Below are 24,413 nucleotides of genomic sequence, written 5' to 3'. Positions count from 1 at the left end.
CAAAATGCGTAAATTTCCTGGTCCAACTTGAAAATTTCGATCGCCACGGTTTCAAGCTCAGGACAGTTCAGAGCTGACATAACATGTCCATTGTGCACGTTGGTCGGGCAGACCACAAAGCTAACAGCCATCGCCGATGCCTCTGAGAACTGGAACATCTTTAGTTTCACGCGGCATGTTGCTAAGCTGCATGATTCACTGGCATCAGAAGTCAACAAACGCCTTTCGTCAGATGTCGCTTGCCTAGAAGCTTAACCTCCTCCGAGGAAGCTTCCTCTAATTGAAATGGGCGATATAGAGAACACGATCGGGATCGAGAGCGACCATCAGTAAAATGGTGAAACGACTCATTTCACCGAGACTCAATGTTCATCAACAATACCGTCTCCGTTGGTTTCCAACCTCAAGCTTGAGTCGATAAATGCTACCGAACCTGACGAAGATGAAGATTTCATGATGATAAATTACAATCAAATTTGTCGATCACCCTTTTCTCTATTCCGTTGTATGGGAAATCCGTTTCGAGAGACTCGTGCCCGTAGAGAACTACCAGTCTTATACACTTAGTACGGGGCGAAGTTTACCAGCTGTGAGCTTTCATTCGCGAGTAATCGACGTCTAAAGCCATTGTTTACAAAAGCAATTCGGCCCTTTTGAAATGTTCACACCGCATTACTCAATTACGAATGTCCGTCATTGCTAAATTTAATGCGGCATGAAATCGCCAATTCAAACTCATCCATCTTCACAAAATAGTTGTTCTCAAGGGAAGCATTGAACCAACTTCCTTAGGATCCACTTTTATTCCACTCACGGATTTTCTTTCTCAACGAATCACGAAGAATGTTCACATGGTTTCTTACGGATCTTCATCATTTTTACTCCCTAAAAAAGAGTGGAATTAACAGTACATGAACGGCGGCTCCTGGTTTACTGATAGTAAGTATCCGGTCGGCGGAAAGAGAACAGCTTCCTGTAGCGCTTGTGGTGGTATCTTTGCACCAGCGGGAAGCGGATCTTCGAGTCGTGGAACTGCTTGATGTGAGCACGACGGGTATTGGAGGCCTCAACCGATTCGACCTTGATGATCTGTTGGGAAAACATTCGCATCAGTGATTCTTTCCGGGGCAATACTACCAAAAAGCAACTCACCTGAATGGAGTGGGCACGAGCACGGTGGCGCGAAGCCATATCGCTATAGCACTGCGTGACAGCACCGCCAACGGTCAGATCACGATACTCGCGGTACATGTTGTGGGTACGGGACGTGAATCGTAGCGCAGCCAGATGCCGAAGTTCTTCACGCGCAGCGGAGTTTTCTCCAGGATACGCTTGACCGAGACAATCTCACCGGTGGCCTTCTTGAACTTACGCAGCTGCCGCAGGAAGTACCAGAAACGGGACTTGGCCACGATCTGGTCCGGTGCGAAGATGTGCATCAATTCCGCCATGTATCACGCACAGACTGTCGTTTGCTTATTGGATTTTACAGGATTTTACCATAGGAGTAAAGAGCTATACCTGTATACAGAGTCACCGTCAACGCCAATAAACAACGACGATCGCAGGGGGATCTGTCATTTTCAGCGATGTGGAAGTCATGGTTGCCAGTAAACATTGTATGTTGCCGCTTGACGTTTTGACAGCTCATTCGACACAGAAACATCCTGAAACACCCAAAAACACACAAGAAACACAATCAGCACAGTCACAAAGTGGCAGAGTTACTTACCCCCTGGGGTGGCCGTTAAGTGTGCCCTCAACAATTTTACATTAACGGTTTACAAAAAAAATGCACTTTTATTAGAAAAACCCAACAGGTGGTCGTGGTAGGTACATAAGACGATTGACACTACCATAGAAGTAAGGTATGTAACATTAATCTATGTTTTGATTGATGAAAAAATGAAACAGGAACAAGAAAGTGTGCCTGTTGTATAGGTAGAGTATTCTGGAAGCTTTAAAATCACAATATGTTTACATATGTTACATACGACCTATTCAAAAACTACAAGGGACAGCCCTATAGGGTTGTACCAACAATCAATACGAAACTAACGATTTTAAATTGGCTCACCACTTTAGTAGCCTATTGGTCCCAAGCAAACGATTAACGTACCCTATTCTAGTCGAAATTCTAGTAATACGCAATGTTTGTTTTGATTCGCTATGAAAGTTTGACAGATAAAATGAGGGGTTATTGGTTTTACCTATGTTTCGAGGGGTGATTCGACAAGCTTGGGACCGAAGATAGTACCAGAGGTGAGCCAAAAAGTTGAGCACGTTTCTTCGGGACCTACTTGTCTTAGAGTTACCTCTATGGTTGTACGCAATGGAGACGTAGAACCAACAATCAATACGAAACTAACGATTTTAAATTGGCTCACTACTTGACTAGCCTAATGGTCCCAAGCAAACGATTAACGTATCCCATTCTAGTTGAAATTCTAGTACTACGCAATGTTTGTTTTGATTCGCTATGAAAGTTTGACAGACAAAATGAGGGGTTATTGGTTTTTCCTATGTTTTGAGGGGTGAATCGATTAGCTTGGGACCGAAGAGAGTACCAGAGCTGAGCCAAAAAGTTGAGCACGTTATTTTGGGACCTTCTAGTCTTAGAGTTACCTCTATGGTAGAACTACGTGGTCTTGTTTAATAAATCTTACTTGTTAACTGCAGCAAGGGGCTTATGTTTTTTTTTTAATAAACACCGTTTGGTGAGACCGGATGGAATTCAACTTTGAAATCTGTGTTAGGGAAATCGCTTGTCGCAGGCAATCGGTGATTATTTTAATTATCATAGCAACAGTTGCACGTTCGTGCAATTTTCAATAGTGACATTTTGAATAATTATGAAATCTTAAATTTAACAGAAATTCCTATCGATTGGCGTATAAAAAATTAAAATCCATCATCACTGGATCAAAATCAGACTACTTTCATACCGCAACCGACTTTGGTTTTGGAAATTGCAACTCCAATGTTGCCTTAAAGTACATGGTATGTTAGATTTAAACATATCTAGAAAGAGCTGGAATTAGGAGTAACAGCTTTTGTAAACAATGACTTCTCTCGATGATTTTTAGGAATTCAAGGCACGTCCACGCAAACCAACAGTACCATCGGGTAGAGTAAGTCCGAGAGTAAGTCTTACCCTACCTGATGGTGATGTTGATTTGCTTGGGCGAGCCTTGACTTTCAAGACATCCTTGAAGTTAGTCATTGTTTACAAAAGCTGATATGCCCTAATTCCAGCACTATCTTGATATGGGAACTGACATCCGATTGATGACCTTGACATATGTCCAAAAATACTCTTTTACAAATGTATGGTGTTCCTGCAAAAGACCGTTTTGTCGTGATGGTTGCGTAATGCTGAGCTATTAGGGTGTAAAACACAGATGAGGCTGGAGAGCTGCATGTTGTTTGGAATGAAAGTGACGCGCTTGGCATAGATGGCCCACATCGACTGACGATCAATAGCGGTGCGGTTTTTTCCTCCTTATATGGATGCTCATGTGGGCTACACCTCGCTGCTTGCAACGGTTGAGGCCAGCCTTGATTCGTGCAATTTTCAATAGGGACATTTTGAAAAATTATAAAGTCTTCAATTTAACAGTAGGAATTTTTCTGATCTATTGGTGAAAAAATAATTGAAATTGGTGCAGGGGCAGCTGAGCTATTATCGCTCAAAATCTTTCGAAATTTTGTTACATGTTCCATTTTCGGTCTTCACAAAGTGTACCCTCATATAGAAATCACAGACGTAGTCCTACGTCAAAAGCACTCCAGAATACAACATTCATAATTTTTGAGTGCGGATGAATTCTTTAATACAATCGATGTAAATATTTACATTATTTGACAAATCTCAGGTCGTCATCATTCATATTGTTTTCAATAATCAAACGTCATGATTATCTGGGTTTTGTCAAAAAAGGTAAATATTTACTTTGTTTGTACCAAAGAATATCATTTCTCGATGAACATTTCAAATGGTCCTATCTGCTTTGATCGATTCTCTTCATCGACTTTCTCTTTTGATATCCTCGCCTAAGCAAATGCATTTGGTACTATTTTTGCCACACAGTTTGATAGCAGAAGTTCTTATCTTGTGCTTAGAACGTTGAACACAGCAGGGAATGCTTTTGAAGTTGAGTTATTAATGGAAGAGAAAGTCGATGAAGAGAATCGGTCAATGTAGATAGGACCTATTTGAATTTTTTATCTAGATTTCATTTATAGTATCGATTTTACTCCTTTTTGGATTTCGAGTGTAGCTCCTATTGAAATATTTCATAGATTCGACCTCTCGTGTTCGACAGCTAAAACAGAATCCATCTCCTCAATATGCGAAAATTTAACCGAGGCCATGTAATGTAAATAGGTGTGCCAGTATGAATTTGTTGTTTCTTTCATTCTCCCGCTGTTTAAACGGTTCACGGAGTGTGACGTCTCTCGATCATCCATTTAAACAGCGAAGGAACAAAAGAGATAATAAATTCTCTGGACCTCACCTGTTTAGGCACATTGGAAGCGGATAGCGCTTCATAAATTTTTATGCTGCATTGTTTATATCAGGTTATAATCACGTTTTTCGCAATCATCACTATTTTTACAGAATTGACCGCTAACAATTTGTTAAACATTACGTATTGTGATTATTCCATATTCTAGGATGCTGGATACCCATATTGTCAGTGCTGTGGCCGTTGTGGTGTCCTTTCTCGCCGGATACACATTCGGCAACAAGATCACTGGCAAGGATGCCGGTAAAGGCGGTGGTGATGCGTCGAAGACGACAGCATCCAAAAAGGAGGAGGAAAATGTAAGTCCAATATCCTCTACTGGCAATAATTAAAAACTAACTTGACGTTCTTCTACGGTTCAAGATTTTCTCCGACTTTGGCGGCGAGTACAAGATGATCCTGGTGGTCAGGAACGATCTCAAAATGGGCAAGGGAAAAATCGCAGCCCAGTGTGGCCATGCGGCTGTGGGCGCTTTCGAGGGAGCATTGAAAAAGACACCGTCCGTGTTGCGAAAGTGGCAGCACACCGGTCAGGCCAAGATTGCCGTCAAGGTCGAGAACGAACAGCAGCTAATGGAGGTCTATCGCACCGCCAAGGCAAACAATCTGAACTGCTGCCTGATCCGCGATGCCGGCAGGACTCAGATTGAACCGAACAGCAAAACCGTGCTGGCGATCGGACCAGCACCCAATCAGGTGATCGATATGATTACGGGTCATCTGAAGCTGCTGTAAGCGGAAGGCGCGATTGATCAGTGTATTTCGAATATAATGCCAAACGAAGACCTGTCTCGTTCAAATTGAAAGAAAAAGACCAAAGTTTATTTGTTGGTAGACGTAGAACTTTATCAAAGGCTTATAAAACATGAAGGTTAAGTAGCTAGATATATATTAGTACTAAAAACTAGTTTAGAACCAGAGACCTCCTCCATCGTCATTATCATCATTCTCGTTTGCGTTGCTAAATATATCCATTTGCAAATTATTCTGTTCGTCATCACTATCGGAGATAGCCAGATCCTTATGCAGCGACTGCAGAGGTGGCAGGACCGACGGTTGTTCCGCTTGTTCTTGCTGTTGGCCTTCCACTGCCAGGATCTGTTGGTCTTCAAATTGCGATGGTTGCTGCTGGAACTGTTGAAAATTTGGATCGAAGGCGCTTCCTTGCTGATACGTAAACTGGCTAGGGTTTGCTCCAGTTTGCCCCGTACTTTCCGTGCCCAGCTGCCGGTTAGACATGCCGAGAAAATCACTCGGATCGTAGTTAGGGTCGATCTCCATTGATTCTTCCGCAGTTTGATAAAACTGGGACTGCGCGCCACTGAGTTGGACCATAGCTTCTGCTGCCTGTTGGCTATCTCCTTCCTGTGGTGGCATCATAGACGAATTCGATTGAGCATTCGACTGGTCAAGAGTAACCGATACCCCTTCATTGTCGCTCATGGTGACTTCTTCGAACTCTTCGTCATCGGTCGAATACTGGCCACCTATGTATATATCAGAGGAAGATGTCAAGAATTAGCCTATGGGGTTCAGTCTACTACTACCGAGCGAGACAAACGAGATGAAATCCGAATAGACAACATCATGAAACGGTGCGCTTGCTATTCTACGGATGAATTCATGCAGCAGATCTACAGGAAATTCGAACTTCTACTCTAAGAAAACTACATCTACCCCTTCGAACTTACCTTGCTTGATTCGCCCAAAAAGCCCCGAATCCCCAAGGAATCTTCCACCTCTGGTAGTAGTGCTATCTCGCCAGAACGAATTGTTAGTACCCGTTAGCTTGGTCCCATCCACCGCCGACGTGCCCGCATTGACCATCCAGTTCATTTCGAAGGCCGAAGCAGACGGATCGGTAGCCAGTAGCGGTGTGGAAGAACTCGACGGTATGCCTTCATACCCGCCGAGATCCCGCCCAGGTCCACCGCTGCCGTAGCCTCCGGAACCGCCGGGGCCGCCACGCACATTGTGGCTGCTGCTGTGAGTGGTTGTGGTGCTGTCCATGTCGTCGTGTTCCTTCCGCGGGCGACCGCGGGAACGCTTGAGCAGCATCCTGTTCATCATCTGTGACATCATCATGCCAGGAAATTCTAGGTAGTAGTAGGACAATACGGCGAGATAGTGAGGATAGATTGGTTTTCATTGGTCTTGTGCATTCGACGAAGAAGAAGGAGAAGAAGAAGCACTCACACGCACAGGCAAGACATATGGAAATCACTGTTTGGTGGTGGTTTAGTTCAAGCTGGACACGTTTCGAGGGTTAGATGTAGGACAGGCTCATGTTAGAGACGCTAGCTAAGGGGAAAGGCAGATGCTTGATGATGGATGTGTTTTAAACATTATGCAAACAGAATACCATAGTTACTCGGTCCGGAAGCAGCTTAACCCTTTCCTTCAAATATAGTCAAGATTCCTATAGTACGGTTAATAAATAGGGACCGCACAATACGAACCGGTATTAACGAATACATGTGGGATTAGAGCTAATTGGGGACAAACACTTATTGTAGGGTAATTTGAAGAGATGACTTCCTGGTGTCTTCTGGAAAGTTATTGACAAGATAGACCTTCTTTTGGAACAATTTTGCATCCGGAAAATCAGAACTCTGGTCCTTCGGAAGACCCGGAACATCCGTAAAAGTGGTCAATTCATGAAACTGATCCTAGAGCTCCATGTTTTTTTTTTCGAAACCGCTCATAGACGTCTTGTTACAATTAATTCGGTATTTTCTACGGAAAATGAACCCTGGGGACCACGGGATGGTTCACCGGAAGATCCGTAACATCCATAAAAGTGGTCAATTCATGAAACTGATCCTAGAGCTACGTAGATTTTTCTAAACCACTCATAGACGTTTTATCAGAATGAATTCTGCCTATGACCGCAATATGGACGCTGGGGACTACGGGATGGTCCACTAGAAGATCCGGAACATCCGTAAAAGTGGTAAATTAATAAAACTGATCCAAAAAATTCCCTTTTTTTTCGAAACCTCTCATAGAAATCTTATCATAATTAAAGTGAAATTATTACCTGAATTTGGTCACTGGAAGCCACGAGGTGGTCCACTAAAACATCCGGAACATCCGTAACAGTGGTCAATTTATTAAACTGATCCTAGAGCTACGCGTTTTTTTCAAAACTACTCATAGAGGTCTTATCAGAATTAATTCAAAGTTGTGACGAGAATATAGACCCTGATGACTACGGGATGGTCCATCGGAAGATCTGGAACATCCGTAAAAGTGGTCAATTCATGAAACTGATCCTAGAGCTCCACGGTTTTATTTTCAAAACCATTCATTGACATTCTATCAATATGAATTCGGAGTTGTGATTGGAAAATCGACCCTTGGATCCACAAAATGGCCCTCCAGAGGGTTCAAATCATTATTATTATTATTATTTATCTTTATTAGGGAGGCTTTCAGCCTTGGGCTGGTTCGCCTCCAATCGGTCCAAATCATCCCTAAAAGAGGTAAATTCATGAAACTGATCCTAAAGCTCTTCTGATTTTTCGAAATCACTCATAGATGATTTGGAAAATTGACCCTTGGGACCACGAGACGGACCAGGAAGATCCGGAACATCCATAAAAATGTTCAGTTCTTTAAACTTATAATATACTTGAGAGTAGGTAATTTTTTTGCTGGTGTTAAATAGAAACCACAGACAAACAGACATAACACTCGCAAGTTGTTCATCGAACAAGCATTTAACGGTCAATTCAAAAGTATCGTAGTTGGTAGTACCGCCACCTGTGGCGCGCATAGTCATTTCCCTTGAGTTTGACGTTTACACACTACCGCCATCTGTTCAGCGTACTACCCACCACAGTGTACTCAACAGATGGCGGTAATGTTTTAGCGACGATGTTTTACAGTGATAAATATTCAATGTGTTATGTCTGTTTGTCTGTGTAGAAACTACTATATGCGATTTACTCAAATTTGGGTTATTGGGCTGAACCCCGGAATTGAGGGAAAAGTACTTAATTTTGGGTAGTTTTTCATCTCCGTGAAAACAAACATAGTGTAGTACTGGAATTTATACTAGAATGGGGTACGTTAGTCGATTTGCTTGGGACCAATAGGCTAGTCAAGTAGTGAGCCAATTTAAAATCGTTAGTTTCGTATTGATTGTTGTTAATAGTACGTTCAGACTACAGAGTTATAACATGTTATAGCGCTATCTTGATGGCGGTTTCTGTTATTTGACATCCGTTATAACATCTTATAATTCTCCAGTCTGGACAGCGTTATGAACGAAGCATGAGAGTTCATGTTACTTAAATTCGCGAAATCGTAGGTCCCTCATAAAATGAGTAAATTTTCCGACGCTTTTCCGAGGAAAACTTCTCGAATATGAGGAGAACTGATTGTGGTTTTAGTCTGTTTTCTAGTACAATTCTAACCTGTGTACAATTTTTCCCAGGAAAGTGTCGGCAAATTTATTCAAACTATGAGTGACCTACGTTTTAGCGATTTTCAGTAATCTGAAATCAGAAAAAAAAACATATCACGCCGCCGCCGAAAATATTTTGATCGGCGCACAGGTCTACACTCTAGAACCTACATTTCGTATTTAGATCTATAAGCGAACTGCTGGTCTGAGTTTCTGTGGTATATTCAATAAGAGGATGTTGCAGAAATAAACAGTCAAACAGCACGTAATGTTGCGAACAACTTCAATGACAGCTGTTCAGCAGTGCTTCCATTTAATTTAAAACGTCCAATACCTACGAGATTGTGCCGAAGGTGTGCCGATTGATGTGCCCAAGTTGTGCCACTCAGTCTTTCTATGAAGCACTCAAACGTAGAAGATAGTGCGACCTCAGTCATCGAGCAAGCGTGCACCGCATATTTGGCTACGTCATACCCGAACAACGTTGTAGATGGAGATATTCTCTGCTTTTGGAAAATTAACAGCCTTGGTTCGCAAGGTATTGTGTGTGTGTGTGTGTGTGCCAAGTGAACGAGTTTTTAACATACATAGCTGGGCCGATCGTATCTGCACCCGGTCAGGCATCCACCCTAACAATGTGCATAACATAGCTCGGCAAACTGAATGTGGTCTTAGTCTGTCCACTAGTGCACTTCTAACCTGTGTACAATTTTCTTAAATTTTCCCCATTTCAAGAAGTTTTCCCCGGGAAAGTGTCGCAAAATTTATTCATACTATGAGTGACGTACGTTTTAGCGATTTTGAGCAATCTGAACTCAAATGTGGGTAGCATTTTTTGAACATGTGCGATTAGTTTGAAAAGTAAAACATTAAAAATAAACTCACACCGACCCACGCCACCACCGCCGAAAGCAAACGGCGTGACGCCGCTACGCCGCCGCCGCCGGAAGAAAATAACATATCACGCCGCCGCCGAAAATATTTGCCTTATGAAAAATAATGTCGACAAAAAAATAATTAAACGGAGCAGCCTGGAACCATAGAGGTAGCTCTAAGACAAGTAGGTCCCGAAGAAACGTGCTCAAATTTTTGGCTCAGCTCTGATACTCCCCCTTATTATGCGCCACGAGTGAGGTGCGGTGACTCGCTGTCACTAGTGAGGTGACAAAAGTCACCGCGAGTGAGGTGACTCTCTGTGGAAATCAAATGGAGAGTCAACTCACTCGCGGTGACTATTGACACCTCACAAGTGACAGCGAGTCACCTCACCTCACTCGCGGCGCAGAATAAGGGGGACTATCTTCGGTCCCAAGCTAATCGATTCACCCCTCGAAACATAGGAAAATCCACTAACCCCTCATTTTATCTGTCAAACTTTCATAGCGAATCAAAACAAACATTGTGTAGTACTAGAATTTTGACTAAAATGGGGTACGTTAATCGATTTGCTAGGGACCAATAGGCTAGTCAAGTAGTGAGCCAATTTAAAATCGTTAGTTTCGTATTGATTGTTGCTGGAACCGAACCATGGAAGTTGAGATTACGGGTCCTGTGTTTAGACCACTCACCTGTCAACGCTTATGGGTAAAAAGAATGGCTAAAGGCGTATAAGAGCTACCTTATGTTAGACGAATATCTTTCATAAATCGCGCTTATGAAATTCATATGTCTCGTTCATAAGACGAGCCTTATGAAATTCTTAAGTCTATCTGCCTCAGTGTAGTACGTCAGAAGCTTCCTTTTTTATGGCACAGACCTGTTGGTCCATATTTGACGCGTCAATATCTGTCATGATTACCTGAGTTTTGTCAAAAAATGTAATTATTTATGCTATGTGCAGCGAAGAATGGCCATACGTTTCAAGTATAATAGCAGCCGGCGTCGGTGGTGTAGTGGTAAGCGTGACTACTTTCTAACACCCCAATGGGCCTGGGTTCAATCCCAGCCGAGGTCGGTGGGATTTTTCTGAGGCATAAAAATCTCTGGTTACGTCTTCCTTCGGAAGGGAAGTAAAGCTGTTGGTCCCGGCCCATGTGTGTTGAATGGGTGCGATATCCTACGCAGGTGTGGAAGCTGCCTACCTGCACATTCGATTGCCGTCAATGGATGGCAATCGATGTCTGTCGGTGATTGGCACTAGATTGAGGAACAGAGACCGACGTTAAATAAAGGAAAGAAGAAGAAAGAAGTATAATAGCTATATTTATAGACTGGCGGATAGAATTTCGATCTATCAGAAAGCGGAACCAATTCAATATATTGTAGGTCAACAATTGAAAAGGTACTATCAGCTTTTATAAACAAAATGTTGATTATTCTTTCCACGCCAATCGAATGCAAATTACTAGCATCATCAGATAGGGAACAAAATTTCCCCAACCCAAAGATGGTGTTAGTTTGCGTAGGCGAGCCTTGAGTCACGAGAAAATGGTTTCTGAAGTTTTGTTCACAATAGCTGATGTGCTCTTTTCTGTTGTTGATCGTGATTTGCTCGATTGGTTCCGCTATTTGACAGCTCAATTGGTTCCCGAGATTCTATCCACCAGACTATGAATATAGAGAGGGTCTAGTATAAGAGAGGAGCGGATTAAAAAAATTAAATTGTTGTGTCCTAGACACGACCGCAGTATGACGTAGAACCTATCTATCTCAATCTATGATGCATGATATGCATTGTGGTGGACACGCCATGATACACCTTTGGCAGCTGACTTGGTCCTGCTTGCTGCAGGACCTAGTGCCACGCTGCCCGAAGCGGTTATAAGCAGAGGCAGGAGAGCAGCGTTGATTTATATCTTTTCAGGTTCATGCAGAATGATGTGCAACCAAGTGGTATTCGTTTATGATGACTGGGTTTGGGAAACAGGCTTATTTCATTAAAACAGTGAAAAAATTATCATTTGTACATTTTCAAAAGCTTAATTACAGAAAAATTGGAAAAATATTTATTTCAGCAGGTTCGTAATGTAATATCCTATCGATTGGCGTATTTGGATTTTACTTTCATCTATAAAGAACAAAGTTACAAGCGTTCAAAACCTAACACTCCTTCACCACACATATTTTTTGATTTGCACCCCAGTATAGTCGACAAAGACGTAGACCTACGTCAAAACAAACTGCCTTGGCAACCTATGCCTAGATGGTTTCTAGTAACACTGCCAATGCAATCAAGATAGGCGCCAAGGTAGTTTGTTTTGAATCCACCGAATCCACTTCTCTCTTATACTAGACCCTCTCTAGTTTGAAGACATCGGGTCGTGTTTTACTTTAATACCCCGTACAGACTATGGCTTATATCATGTAATATAGGCTGGCTTGCAATGAGCACTCATACACATGTAGTTTTCACTGGAAATCCTATGTATGAGTGCTCATTGCAAGACAACCTATTCTGTGGTACAAGCAATGTAAACATTTACCTTATTTGACAAAACTCAGGTAATCATGACGTTTGATTATTGAAAACAATTTGAATGAAGAAGACCTACTGTTGTCATGATTACCTGGGTTTCGTCAAATAAGGTAAATATTTACATTGCTTGTACCAAAGAATATTACATGCTTTAAGCCATAGTCTGTACGGGGTATAAGAGATGAACTAGCCTCAGGCTAAAAATCTCTATAATAAAGAAAAAAAAAAAAAAAAAATGTCCGGGGTATAATCAACAATCAATACGAAACTAACGATTTTAAATTGGCTCACCACTTTAGTAGCCTATTGGTCCCAAGCAAACTCTAAGACAAGTAGGTCCCGAAGAAACGTGCTCAACTTTTTGGCTCAGCTCTGGTACTATCTTCGGTCCCAAGCTAGTCGAATCACCCCTCGAAACATAGGAAAATCCAATAACCCCTCATTTTATCTGTCAAACTTTCATAGCAAATCAAAACAAACATTGTGTAGTACTAGAATTTTGACTAGAATGGGGTACGTTAATCGATTTGCTTGGGACCAATAGGCTAGTCAAGTAGTGAGCCAATTTAAAATCGTTAGTTTCGTATTGATTGTTGGTATAATCCTGCTGATAGGTTATGGGCCCAGCGCAGTAACCATCACAACCGATCGACAACTGAAAAACAATTTCAAGAACAACGAAAAAAAAAACAATCCTTCAACAACAAATTAACAGATAAGGAATTTCCAAACTGAATGAAAGCAGCTACGGTATGTGGAAAACCAAAGTCAAGTTCCTGCTTAAGCACTACAACCACAGAAAATTGAAGCCTCGAACACCAGATACCAGAAGGCCACAGAACAGAAGGGGAAGTGCAAACAAATTGGTGAATCAAAAAGTGGTTCGTTTTCTGCTCAATAAGCGATGTGTTGTGGTAGCGTTCCACACGGGCTTTCTATGTGCACTCACACTATCACAGCATGCTGCCTATGTTAACTGCGGGCAGAAGATGCCTTCTACCGCTAGGTGCGCTAGTGTTAGCAAATGACAAGTGGAGCCACTTTTTGATCCGAAGTTCCACTCCTGTGAGAAGGCGCTTGCCACGAGTGGGCTGCTTCTGGAGGATAGCCCACTGAACCTGATTAAAGCCTCAAAACGCCGCAGCAGACTTAGGGCGCTCTCCGGGCGACGCTAATTATCAAAGAAGTCTAGACTAACATTTGAAATGGGCCTATGTCCAAAATGTAAACAAACCAGAAAATGAATTTTAAATTTTTCCGCCACTATTCAATTCATAGTTAAGAAAATTGAAGTATTTTAGGCATTCATATTGTTCACAATAACAATAGTAACTGCATCTCAGCATTCAACATCCAAAATATGTGAAATCCTTTCAAAAATATATGAAAATTGATAAAAATTTAAAATGCATAAATTAATGCCTTTTTTGTGAATCTTGCAATGGATAGGCCCTTTTTGTTAAGCCGTTGTGCTTTGATAAGCCTTTTCGCAACGTCAAATAAATTCAAAACAAATCATCGGCCCTGCAGTAGGGCCTAGCTTTGGTTTGAAAAATTTCAATCATCGGCCGCCTTGGTTCTTCGTTCGAAAATTTTGTGAGAGTGGAATTACGCCCGGAGATTTTTGGGTCTTCTTTTTGTTGGTTGTTTATACGTGAAATATCTATCGGATGCATTTCAAATGAATCGGGCGTGACTAGATACTACAGAATTAGTACGTTTGGCATATTAAAACAATATAATTCGTAGTTCTGGTGCAAGGCGTAACAACCAGATGCATAAAAGAGTTGAAAGTTGGAAATACGCTATGTAAGAAGAAACGTTTTTGATGATTTGAAGTGATATTTTCTTCTACTTTTTCGTATTATCGATTAGTTTGTGAACTGTTCTCTATATATGTGGCAAAATATGGTGTGTTTACATTTTGGAGTTACGCCCTTTTCAAATGTTAGTCTAGAACTGCTATTGATCACCGATGAACCGACGTGACAGCTCATGCATGCTACTTTCAAATTCGTGCCCAAGACGCCTTATTTAAAATACGTTAAACACTACCGACATCTATTCATCCGATCGCGCCATACCATATGAGCAAGGACACGAACCCACGTATATTTTATGTTGCCTTGGTTTGCGTCTCACCTCGTTTGACAGATCTGATCGCCCGTTTGAAAGTTCGGATCGCTCGTTTGACAATTCGAATTGTGGACAAAAGAAATGCTCCTGTAGCATGTCGGTTCGTCGGTGTGTTGATGGCAGTTGACAATGGTGTTACGAAGCTTGCGCGAATCATTCAACACACTCACGACGGCTTTGGAGGCCAGGTCTGACAACCAGTTGGCTCTCGAGCTGATCAAGTTCAAGCTGAAGGACGAGGTTGCCAAACGAGGAGGCAGGGGATGCAGTGAATCCCAACGATGCCAGATATACAGACTTTTGTACACGATAAAGATGGACACTATCTTTTTTGAACCCTTGTAACTTTAATTATAATAACAATTTTTCTAATCTCATTAGATATAAAAATAGTTACATATTTTAACTAGTTATTGCATTAACTGTAGCTTCACAAAATACTTCATTTGATATTTTTTGGATAAAATTAAAAAGCGGTGGCCACTTTTTTCGTGTACAGAAGTCTGTATATATGGCATCGTTGGTGAATCCGTGCTCAAGGCTGACGCTCATTTACAACTATTGCCAGAAGCCGGGTCACAAACAGAAGCAGTACTGAGCTTTGATGAAAAAACAGCGAGGTCAAACGCGCTACCGAGGACCATTCAAAGCAGGATTTGTCGTTCTGGGAATTGCAGCAGAAGAGCGGACGTGATGCGTGGATCATCGACTCTGGCGCGACGTCTCAGATGTGCATCGATCCAGACTACTTTGTTGCGTTGGACAAAAGCGTGAAGCAGGTGGTGTGCCTTTCGGACGGCAAGAAGACGTCATTTCTTCAAACCCTGCACCAATGGCTGGGACTTAAAAAATTGAGAAATTGAGGGAAATTTTGCAGCCTGAAATGATTTTCTATATTTTAAACATATGGAATTTGAGTTCAGTCCTTGAACATTTTTAATGCTTAATGGAAAACATTTTTTAATAATGGACATACATTTTTTTTTCTTAAGTCCAGAGTGATTGAAATGCATGTGGTATAGCGATGGCTATGATTCCACCTCGTTTGTCAGCTCAGATCAGCAAATTTCGTTTGAATTATTAACATCATCGTTTTGAATGATTTGCGTTATGGAGCTGAACCAATACCATATGCATTTCAATTTAGGATGACAATCATTCTGCAGAGAGCATTACACATTTCAATTTTTCGCAATGTTCATCCTGTATTCGAGAGGAAAATCATCTAATTTCAAAACTACCGTCATCTAGATGCAGTTATCATCCCAAAAAGCGATTTCGATGTGTCGATTTTAATTGTCTGAGCTTTTATACGATCAGAGGATGATATTTCAGTACGTGTAGGTTGGTAAATAATTCCTCAATTTCGCGAGATAAATTAATGCATGTTTCCCTTCCTAGAAATGAATTGGTTGAGATGTCATCCACTGCTTCACTATTGCGCACGTGTTGACATATATACATCCGCTTTACAGTTCGAACAATCCTAATTCATCTCCGGGACGCACAATAGACCGCTCTTTGGGAGCTCCTGGTTCCTCCAGCCCAGTCGTGCCGATTCCTGCCAGCGTTCAGCATAGTCGTCCTGGACATGGGGCCCATACAAATTTTAATATTTTTGTATGGACAATTGTCTACGCAGGGGGAGGGGGGGGGGGGTGGGTCAAGAATCCCAAAAAACCTGTCTACGTAGTTTATGAACAAACCCCTATTTCTATGCGCTCTGTACATTCCACCTGATCGAGTCCGCGACAATGCACTCATCGATACTCACTGTCGGTCAGTTTTCACAGTTATCGAAAGTGCCACTCCAGTTGATGAGATATTCATTTTTGGTGACTTCCATCTGCCTGGCGCTTCGTGGAGTCCATCTCATAGCGGATTCCTGTATCCAGATCCTGATAGCTCTACATTTCTTCCAGGAGCTATTAGCCTTCTCGACAACTACAGTGCAGCGACGCTTTCTCAAATTAACCATGTAGTTAACGAAAATGGTCTCAGCTTGGACCTCTGCTTCGTGAGCACACAGGACAGGGCTCCATTAATTTCCTCAGCTCCTTGTGCACTAACTAAGCTAGTTCCACATCACCCTCCTCTAATTGTCACTGTTGAGGACAAACTCGTGCGTGATTTCGACGATTATCCTGCTACGGTTTCTTATGACTTCCGTAAAGCTGACCAGCATCATAAATGTATTGTCTAGCATGGTATGGGAGAACAGATGACGTTGAGGCTGCAGCGCAAACCTTTTCACATGTCTTGGCATATGTCATTGGCAGACACATCCCGAAAAGAACTCACCACAAAGGTTGAAGTCACGCTTCCTCTGAAACTACATTATAAGAGGCTGAATCACATGTACCAGCGTGTCAGTCGTGAATGCTTTTCAAGTTTCCAACGAGGCATCCAGCACAAACTTAAGCTACACCCGAAATCCTTTTGGAACTACGTGAACGAGCAACGCAGGGAATCCGGCCCACATCGTCTATGGAATTCAATGGAGAAGTTGCTGTCACCGTTCAGGATATATGCCGCCTTTTATCCGACAAGTTTGCTAGTGTATTCACTAATGAGATACTAACTGACGACCATATTAACCTGGCTGCCAGGAACGTTCCAGTAAATGATCAAACGCTGGGTGCAATTGATGTTAATGCTGTGATGATTTCTAAGGCCGCGACTCTGCTCAAGTCATACTTCAACCCTGGACCTGATGGAGTTCCATCTGTATTTTTGAAGAGACATTGCTAGCTTGTTAATTCCGCTTCTTCGCCTGTTCCGAATGTCTCTCTCCAGTGGCATATTTCCATCTTGCTGGAAATTTGCGCACATGTTTCCCGTCCACAAAAAAGGAAAGAAACGAGCTGTGGATAACTATCGAGGAATTACATCGTTAAGTGCCGTTTCGAAGCTATTCGAGCTAGTGATTATGGAACCGTTGCTGTCCCATTGCAAGCAGTATTTGAGTGCTGATCAACATGGGTTTACTGTCGGCCGCTCTACAACCACCAATCTGCTGTGTCTCACATCGTATATAACCGAAAGCATGTCGGATCGGGTTCAAACGGACATCATTTATTCAGACCTATCCGCAACATTCGACAAGTTGAACCATGCTATTGCATTTGCTGAGTTGGTTTCGATCATATCTTACCGGTCGCCAACTAAAGGTTGCCAAAAGAATACACATAACAAACCGCTTTGTACCCCTTGGTCATCAACTTCTCGAACACACTTCACCCCGACATTCCGACCAAATTTTAAAACAAGAAACGATCTTAAAAAGTAATCGGCTGCCGCTACGATGATTGGCAGTTTTGCAACAAAAATGACATGATCTCAGAGGAAAATTGTATTTTATGATGACCTGAAAAACAAGTGTGCAGATGATACGGGTACTGGTAAAAGATCGGTTCCATGTAACAAAGCCGGCAATATTTATGAGAAAGCACAGAATAAAGAGGACCGCGAGCGAACTAACAGTACCGACAAATGAACGTTTGAATCTTTGTTTGCAAAAGCAGATACGTCCGTTTGAAAACTCTCTCTTGAGTTTCCGCCTTCTAACCCATCCCAACTAATTAGAAAACTATCAATCAACCAATCCAAATATGATCTCGCAAGCGATCAGCATGCATTTCGCGACAAGCATTAAACACCTAAGTCAGAAAAAGCTGATGTGCATTAGCCAATTACCAATAATATCCACAAACACCGTAAAACCCATCCTCCACCTACCTTCTTCGTGCTGCATCTTCCGTGGCCTGCCGCGAGCCTTCTTCCCATCTAGGTTCGGTTTCATCAACCCACTGGGACCGGGCCGACTGGATGTCATCGAGCCGGCCGACGAAGGCCGTTCCAAATTGCTGGCATCTTCGTCGCCAAAGTCCCGATCCGGAGAGGTGTCACGAGATCCGTGGAAATACTACAGGCAAAGGAAGGAGTCATAATTTGTAGAACTATAGCGAAATTATCCCCGTATCGCAACTGCAATACCTTGCCATCCCGTTCATCGTCTTCCCAGTCGATGTCTTCATTGCGGGCACGTTCCTGAACCAGGGCAATGTTCTTCTCCAACTGAGCCATGTTGTCCATCTGCGATAAAAAAAAATCGTTGCATTTTTAGATTTCCACAAAACATCAAAATTCCCTACCGCATCCAGTGCCTGTTTGACGACTTCCACCATGTGCCTTGCCTGCCTGGTAAAGTTTGCCTCCGAACCGTTGTACGTCTCGCAGTTGTCAGCGATCAGATGAATGTCCTGCAGAAAATCGACTCTCGAATGATACTTGTGCGTTGCCACCTTCTTTGAAATCTTTTCCAGGTCCATCGGCTTCCGAATGATCGTATAGTAATCCTTCACTAACCGCTTGTTGACCGGCTTCAAAAACGGCCAACTCTCCGGCATCGCCTTCAGCGGACCGTTCACGTACTCCCCAAGCATGTAGGACAGGGCCACCTGATCGTCATCATCCAGCAGCGGGTTGATACTCTTCTCCAGCCGAGTCAAGCGCTCCTCCTTTTCCTGCATGCGATCCTTGCACTTCTGAAGCATCCGTTGCGCTGCGATCGTTAGCGAACTTTTCGGTCCATTGTAGAGCGAGGAATTTTCAACGATTTGGTTAATGTCGGCGATGAACTCCTCTCGGGTTTGATACTTTTTCTGACGGATATTCTCGCGGATGGTCTGCAGATCCATCGGTCGCTGAATGATCTTGTGATAGTCCACGACCTGCTTGGCGTTCACTGGGAACATGAATGGAGCCACGTCCGGCATGTCCCGTAGTTCATTCAGAATCTGTTCCAGTAGCGAAGACAGCACGACAACCGGATCCGTTCGCCTACGGTTCGCAGTTTTGTTGTGTCTCTTCAAATAATCACAATTGGAATCACCTCCGACGCGACGTCGTTTCTTGCTGACCGCTTCCTTGGGAACCTTCAACAGTAGCGTTCTTCTCTTCACATCTTCGTGCCGTTTCAATAGCTTGCCACTTAACTTTACCTTCGTTCCGTCAACATTTACCAAATCTTCATCATCTGCATTCAGTTCCTTCTCGATTTCCTCTTCTTGCTCTTCGGTCATTGCCACGTTCAACGACGGTGTCGGAACCGTTCCCGTGTACAGCGGACATGCTTTGTTCGTTCTCATATGCCCAACTTGACCGCAGGCACCACATTTCAACTTCAGATCCGGCTTCAGTTTGACCTTCTTGCGAGACGAAGGACTCTGTTCCTTGGTGTGGCTTTCCTTTGGCGTCGAAGAATGTGCACTGGATTTGGAACTACCCGGAGTTATCCGGTCACCAAGACTGATGGGCGTTCCTACCGAATGCTGTTGATGCTGCTGATTCATCATTCCGATTTTCTGTTGGTTACGCTTGATTCGTCGCAGTTGCTCCTGAATACGACGCTTTTCACGTTTCATCTCCTCCTTCTGCGCCTCGTCCAGGGTGGCAAACTGTCGGATAAATGCCTCATCCTTGGTGGTACGTATCTTGGTGTAGGCTTCAATGACTGGCGCTCGGCGGACGATTTCCACACGGGTGTACTCTCGGCCTTCCGAATTTTTGAAGGTTCGAGTGATTTTCAGGATTTTTGCTAAAGAAGAAAGTTAATTCAGTCGTTACAAATAACGTTTCTCATAGTTGGGAAACTTACTGGTGGGAGTTTGTTGGAGATCCTTCATATCGTCGTCCTTCTTTTTACCTCTATTGGAGCTACCCTGCTCCTCCATGATTTTCCTCAGCAGGTCCTGGCGTTCCTGTTCCTCCCGCTCCAGCGACAGCTGCGTGGAAGTTTTCTTGTTGGCCAGCATGTTCTCCAAATTCTTACCCAACTCTTCCAGATCCGACTCCTCCGATGCCGTCGACTCGCCTTCGTCGGTGGACAGTATTTCCGACGAGGCCAGCACCCTGTTCTGCAGATCGAAGATACGCTGGCACTCTTCCTTGTAGCGTTCCTGGTGTTCGGCAATCGAGAACCGATTGCCGCGGGAAAACTTATCCATTCCCTCCTCGCCGGCTTTGGCCTTCTCGGTCGAAAGGGTACGCACGACGTCGATGACTTCCCACCGGGAGAGTTTCTTGATTTCCTCTTCCGGTACCTGGAACTTACGCAGCAGCGCTTTGGCGTTGTTCAGGGACAGTCGACGCAAATCGGCGTCCGTACCGGTGACGGTACGTTTCGGCTGGCTTTCAATTTCTTCTTTATTTTGCTGCTGCAATGACATATAAAGTAAGTAAATTATTGCAACATAATAAAATTGGACGACTAATGAAATGTTCCAATTTTGAGACAGAAGCTGACTTTTGGGTGGTCGGCAACTATGGTAAAATCACAGCCCATACCCCGCCTCAAGACACTTACCGTTGGTTTGTTTGGCATCCGCACGTACGAGAACCCCTCGCCACATCCGGTCGGATCGGCCGGCCCGTTCAGCTGCAGAATACACTTGCCCCGCATGGCCTGAATGTAGGCTCGGGTCGTATTCCACGGTGCCACCTTCACCTCGTCGTCCATCTTCAACTGCATCTCCTCGTCGTCGTCTTCCTGCTGGGCAAAGATGAACTTCTCGCCATAACCGGCATCCTTCAGTCGCTGCTCGGCGGCAATCATGCTAAAGTACGCGCAACACTGCTCCGGCGAGACCATCGCTCGAATTTCCTCCTCCGAAGGCAGCCGGAATTCCGGTTTGATAACCCAAAAGTTCGAATCCATACCGGTACGTTTGAAATCGGCACACTGCTTCAACCGCTTACGGATGCTGCTCTCCGAATGGGCCGGGAAGGCTTTCTTGATGTCGTCCATGCGGATTTTACGCGGGTTGTCTCTGCTCTTCCAGAACAGACGGTAAATGAAGACCTGGAGGAAGTCGCGAACGAAATTGTTGGCCCTTTTCGAATTCGGACCGGGCACTTCGTACAGCGGACATTCCTGACCGGCGGTGAATATGGCGTCCACCTCTCGGATGTAGTAATTGCTACGAGTTCGGATGACCAGGAAGTCGGATTCCAGCATGTTTTGTGGGTAGATTGGGGCTCGGTACATGTTGTTTTCGACCACTTGGATGCAGTGACCCGGATGGAGGATTCCCAGAAATGGGGAAGTGTGAGCAAAGTGCAATTCACCATAACGGTACTCCGGGGGACCGGAATCTTTGGCAGCTTTGCGTTTGTAGTAGTTTTTGATCTTGGTGGCCATACCGACTTGGTTCATCAGGGGTGGATGTTCTTCGCAGAATTCCACGAGAACCAATTCGCCATCGCGACCGGAGAGGTCGTCCGGCGTGCGCATGAAAAAGACATCACCACCACCGGAAGCAATTCGTTCCAGTTCTCGCTGTTTGGCCTTCTTTTTGATGTTCTTCAGTAGCGGTAGCACTGCTTGAGGATTGCCGGTAGCAAGTGCACCGTGAGAGTATTTTTTCATCGGAGGTCGATGGAACATTCGCAGCTTCATTGGACCCATATGGGTCGGGATGAAGGGAGCGCGCAACTCAACGACTGGGGTGGAATGTTGCAATAGGTTTCCTCCGCCCACTTTGAGCTTCAGTGTGGCTTCCGATGATTTGGCCATGTAAAAGACGTCGTTAGAGATATTGTAAGGGTCACGGTCAGGACTTTTCGGCGGCGGAGGAGGCGTATCTTCTGCAAGAACGTTAATGACACCGGCTTTTCCGAGGAGAATTTTGGACTTCTTAACGTGCGGGTGCGGGATTTTGACCTTAGGGGTAGGTCCCGTATTCCGGATGATTTTTGAAGGGTCAATATCATCTGGGATACCGAGAATGATGTTCTCGTCGTTGGGATCCAGAGTGAGGACTTTGGGTTTTGGAATTTTGCTGACTGCTTCAGCGTCCCAAATGACTTCTTCCTCCCATTTGCTGTAGACCAGTTCTTCGTTTTCAACCGGGAAGATGCTGTACCACGTATCGTCGGTTTCCTCTAGCTGTTTGTTCTGGGCAGCGGCGATGATCATCTGGGCTTTGCTCATTTTCCCTTGACTGGAACTGCTGTGTTTTGATCCGGACACGGCTGGGGAAGGTGGAATACTCTTTCCCGGTTGGCTGAATGCACCTGCAGTTCGAGATCCACTGGACGGTAGCCAACCAGCTGCATTGATCTTGGAGTTAAGTTTCTGTAGCACCTTATGCTTAATGTCATTCCCATCCCACACCACGTCGTCTTCCCAGTGCAGCTGGGAGACCATCAGGAAAGCATCATCCGGTATTGGATCGCCTTTTATATCCATTTCCTCCCTTCTGTCCGTAGTTTTGAATCCATAGTTGAAGTCTTCTCCCGTTTCCGGAACGTCCAGCATATCGTACCAAACCTGGGCCGGTCCAAAACGCCAATCCGCCACCTTTGGCTTAGAATCGCCACCTTGGTCAGTGTCAGGTTTTTCTTCTTTCTCTTCTTCCCGAGTTAGACTCAGCAATCTATCTTCATCGTCCGACTCCCACTGATCCCTTGCTGGAACCGGAGCATAAACACAATCATAGCCATGTCTTCGGCGAGGTTCATCGGAATCCGAGGTTGAATCCGAGCCGTCTTTCATCTTTAGCTTCTGAAGTTTCTTCCTCCGTCTACGACGGACGCTTCTCCAGATCTGCGGCAAACTAGAAATTTTCCCTGGTCCGAATAGTCTAGAAAACCGAAGAACCTTATCCGGGCGGAAGTCCGGAAACAATTCACGCACGTCTACGTCCACATATTTCGATGGTAACATTGCCGCCAGAGGAGTATCCAACTTTCGCTCTAACTTAGGCTTTTCCAAAGCATCCTCACTATCGGATTTCCCTTCTGCTCCACTGATCGGGGCGCTGGGCGGGGGCATCAACTGTTTATCATCCACACCATCTTCCTTCTCATCGTCTGCATCCCTACCGCCATCGGAATGTACCCCTTTGACATCCACCTTGCTAACCGGAATAGCCGCCTCAATATCATCATAGTCATCCTCTCCACCGGAACCTTTCTTCCCGTCGGAAGGCTCAATCGCTACCGGTAAATCCTCTGCCAGTTCATTAAAATCCGAAAAATCCACCGCATCCTCCGCTTTTATCTTATAATTTGCATTATCATCATCGTGATCGTCATACCGATGATCATCGCTGGACGAAGAATCATCACTATCACTGTTCTCGAACGGTGGCTTCTCCGTTCCATCCGTTAGAACGTCCGCCAAAAATGACGACAGACCCATCCTGGAAAACAAATCACCAATAAATGTTTACCATTTTAGCCGTAACTAGTCATCCAACATACCTCGATAGCGAAGACAGGTGCTGCTTGGCTTCCTCGTCCAGAAAGTCATTCTCCAACCGGCCATGCTCGTCGACATTGCCAAACAGAAATCCCGCCAGATTGAGCTCTCCTTCGTTATCGTTATCATTGTCGGGATCATGATCGTTGTCACTATCGTTATCCATCATGATGCACTAAATCAAAATAAAAACAACAACACTACACCCACCCACTCACGAATGCCGCCGCCGCTGTTTACCAACAACAGCTGACCACCCGGTACCACGAATGGCGCCGACAACAAAAACAAAAGGCTTTTCCGAACGGTCCCAGCACTCGGTTTCGCTTCGGCTTTTTTTTCGGATTCGGACGAGTAAAATTTGACAACCTTTTCGCCGACGGATCGAGGTTAGACTCGCCAAAAAGGCTTGAGAGAATCGAAGATTTCCGGGCGAATTTCACTTTTCCCCTGAAAATAGCACTTTCCCCATTTGCACGGGGTGTTCATCTACGCTTCTGAACCAATTTCGACGGAAACTATTCGGATTTACCGGGGTTTTCGAGTAAAAAACTGAACCGACGACATGACGCGAAGTTAAGCGATGGAAAAATTGTCTTGATATGACAGTTCGAAACCGTGCGGTGACGCACACAAACAAAGTGAAAGGCCTTTTTT

General features: G+C 44.1%; 2 protein-coding genes and 1 pseudogene across 3 annotated transcripts; 1 reads left to right on the top strand and 2 right to left on the bottom strand.

Annotated features, from left to right (window-relative positions):
• Positions 1 to 846: 846 nt before the first annotated feature.
• LOC135707786 (large ribosomal subunit protein eL20-like) lies at positions 847 to 1,466 on the bottom strand (annotated as a pseudogene).
• A 3,212-nt stretch (positions 1,467 to 4,678) lies between these two features.
• Positions 4,679 to 5,310, top strand: LOC135707781 (probable peptidyl-tRNA hydrolase 2). Its single transcript, XM_065229664.1, has 2 exons — positions 4,679 to 4,828; positions 4,893 to 5,310. The coding sequence occupies exons 1-2, from the start codon at positions 4,679 to 4,681 to the stop codon at positions 5,262 to 5,264; spliced, it is 522 nt and encodes a 173-aa protein (XP_065085736.1). The 3' UTR covers positions 5,265 to 5,310.
• Positions 5,311 to 5,374: 64 nt separating this feature from the next.
• LOC135707780 (transcription initiation factor TFIID subunit 1-like) lies at positions 5,375 to 24,332 on the bottom strand. Of its 2 annotated transcripts, XM_065229662.1 has the most exons (8): positions 23,759 to 24,332; positions 20,859 to 23,697; positions 20,151 to 20,709; positions 18,646 to 20,090; positions 18,488 to 18,586; positions 18,230 to 18,416; positions 6,221 to 6,625; positions 5,375 to 6,016 (listed from the first exon to the last, which is right to left on the bottom strand). In XM_065229662.1, exons 1-8 carry the CDS (start codon positions 23,923 to 23,925, stop codon positions 5,439 to 5,441), a joined length of 6,279 nt encoding a protein of 2,092 aa, XP_065085734.1. In that variant the 5' UTR covers positions 23,926 to 24,332; the 3' UTR covers positions 5,375 to 5,438. The 2 variants fall into 2 exon arrangements, with proteins under 2 accessions (XP_065085734.1, XP_065085735.1); XM_065229663.1 differs by lacking the exon at positions 6,221 to 6,625.
• Positions 24,333 to 24,413: the final 81 nt, after the last annotated feature.

The sequence above is a fragment of the Ochlerotatus camptorhynchus genome, unplaced genomic scaffold, assembly GCF_037179485.1.
Source record: "Ochlerotatus camptorhynchus isolate MF236.1 unplaced genomic scaffold, CSIRO-AGI_Acam_v1.1 ptg000318l, whole genome shotgun sequence".
NCBI lineage: Eukaryota > Metazoa > Arthropoda > Insecta > Diptera > Culicidae > Ochlerotatus > Ochlerotatus camptorhynchus.
Note: the sequence above shows the minus strand (reverse complement) of the source record. Positions and strands in the feature narration are given on the sequence as shown.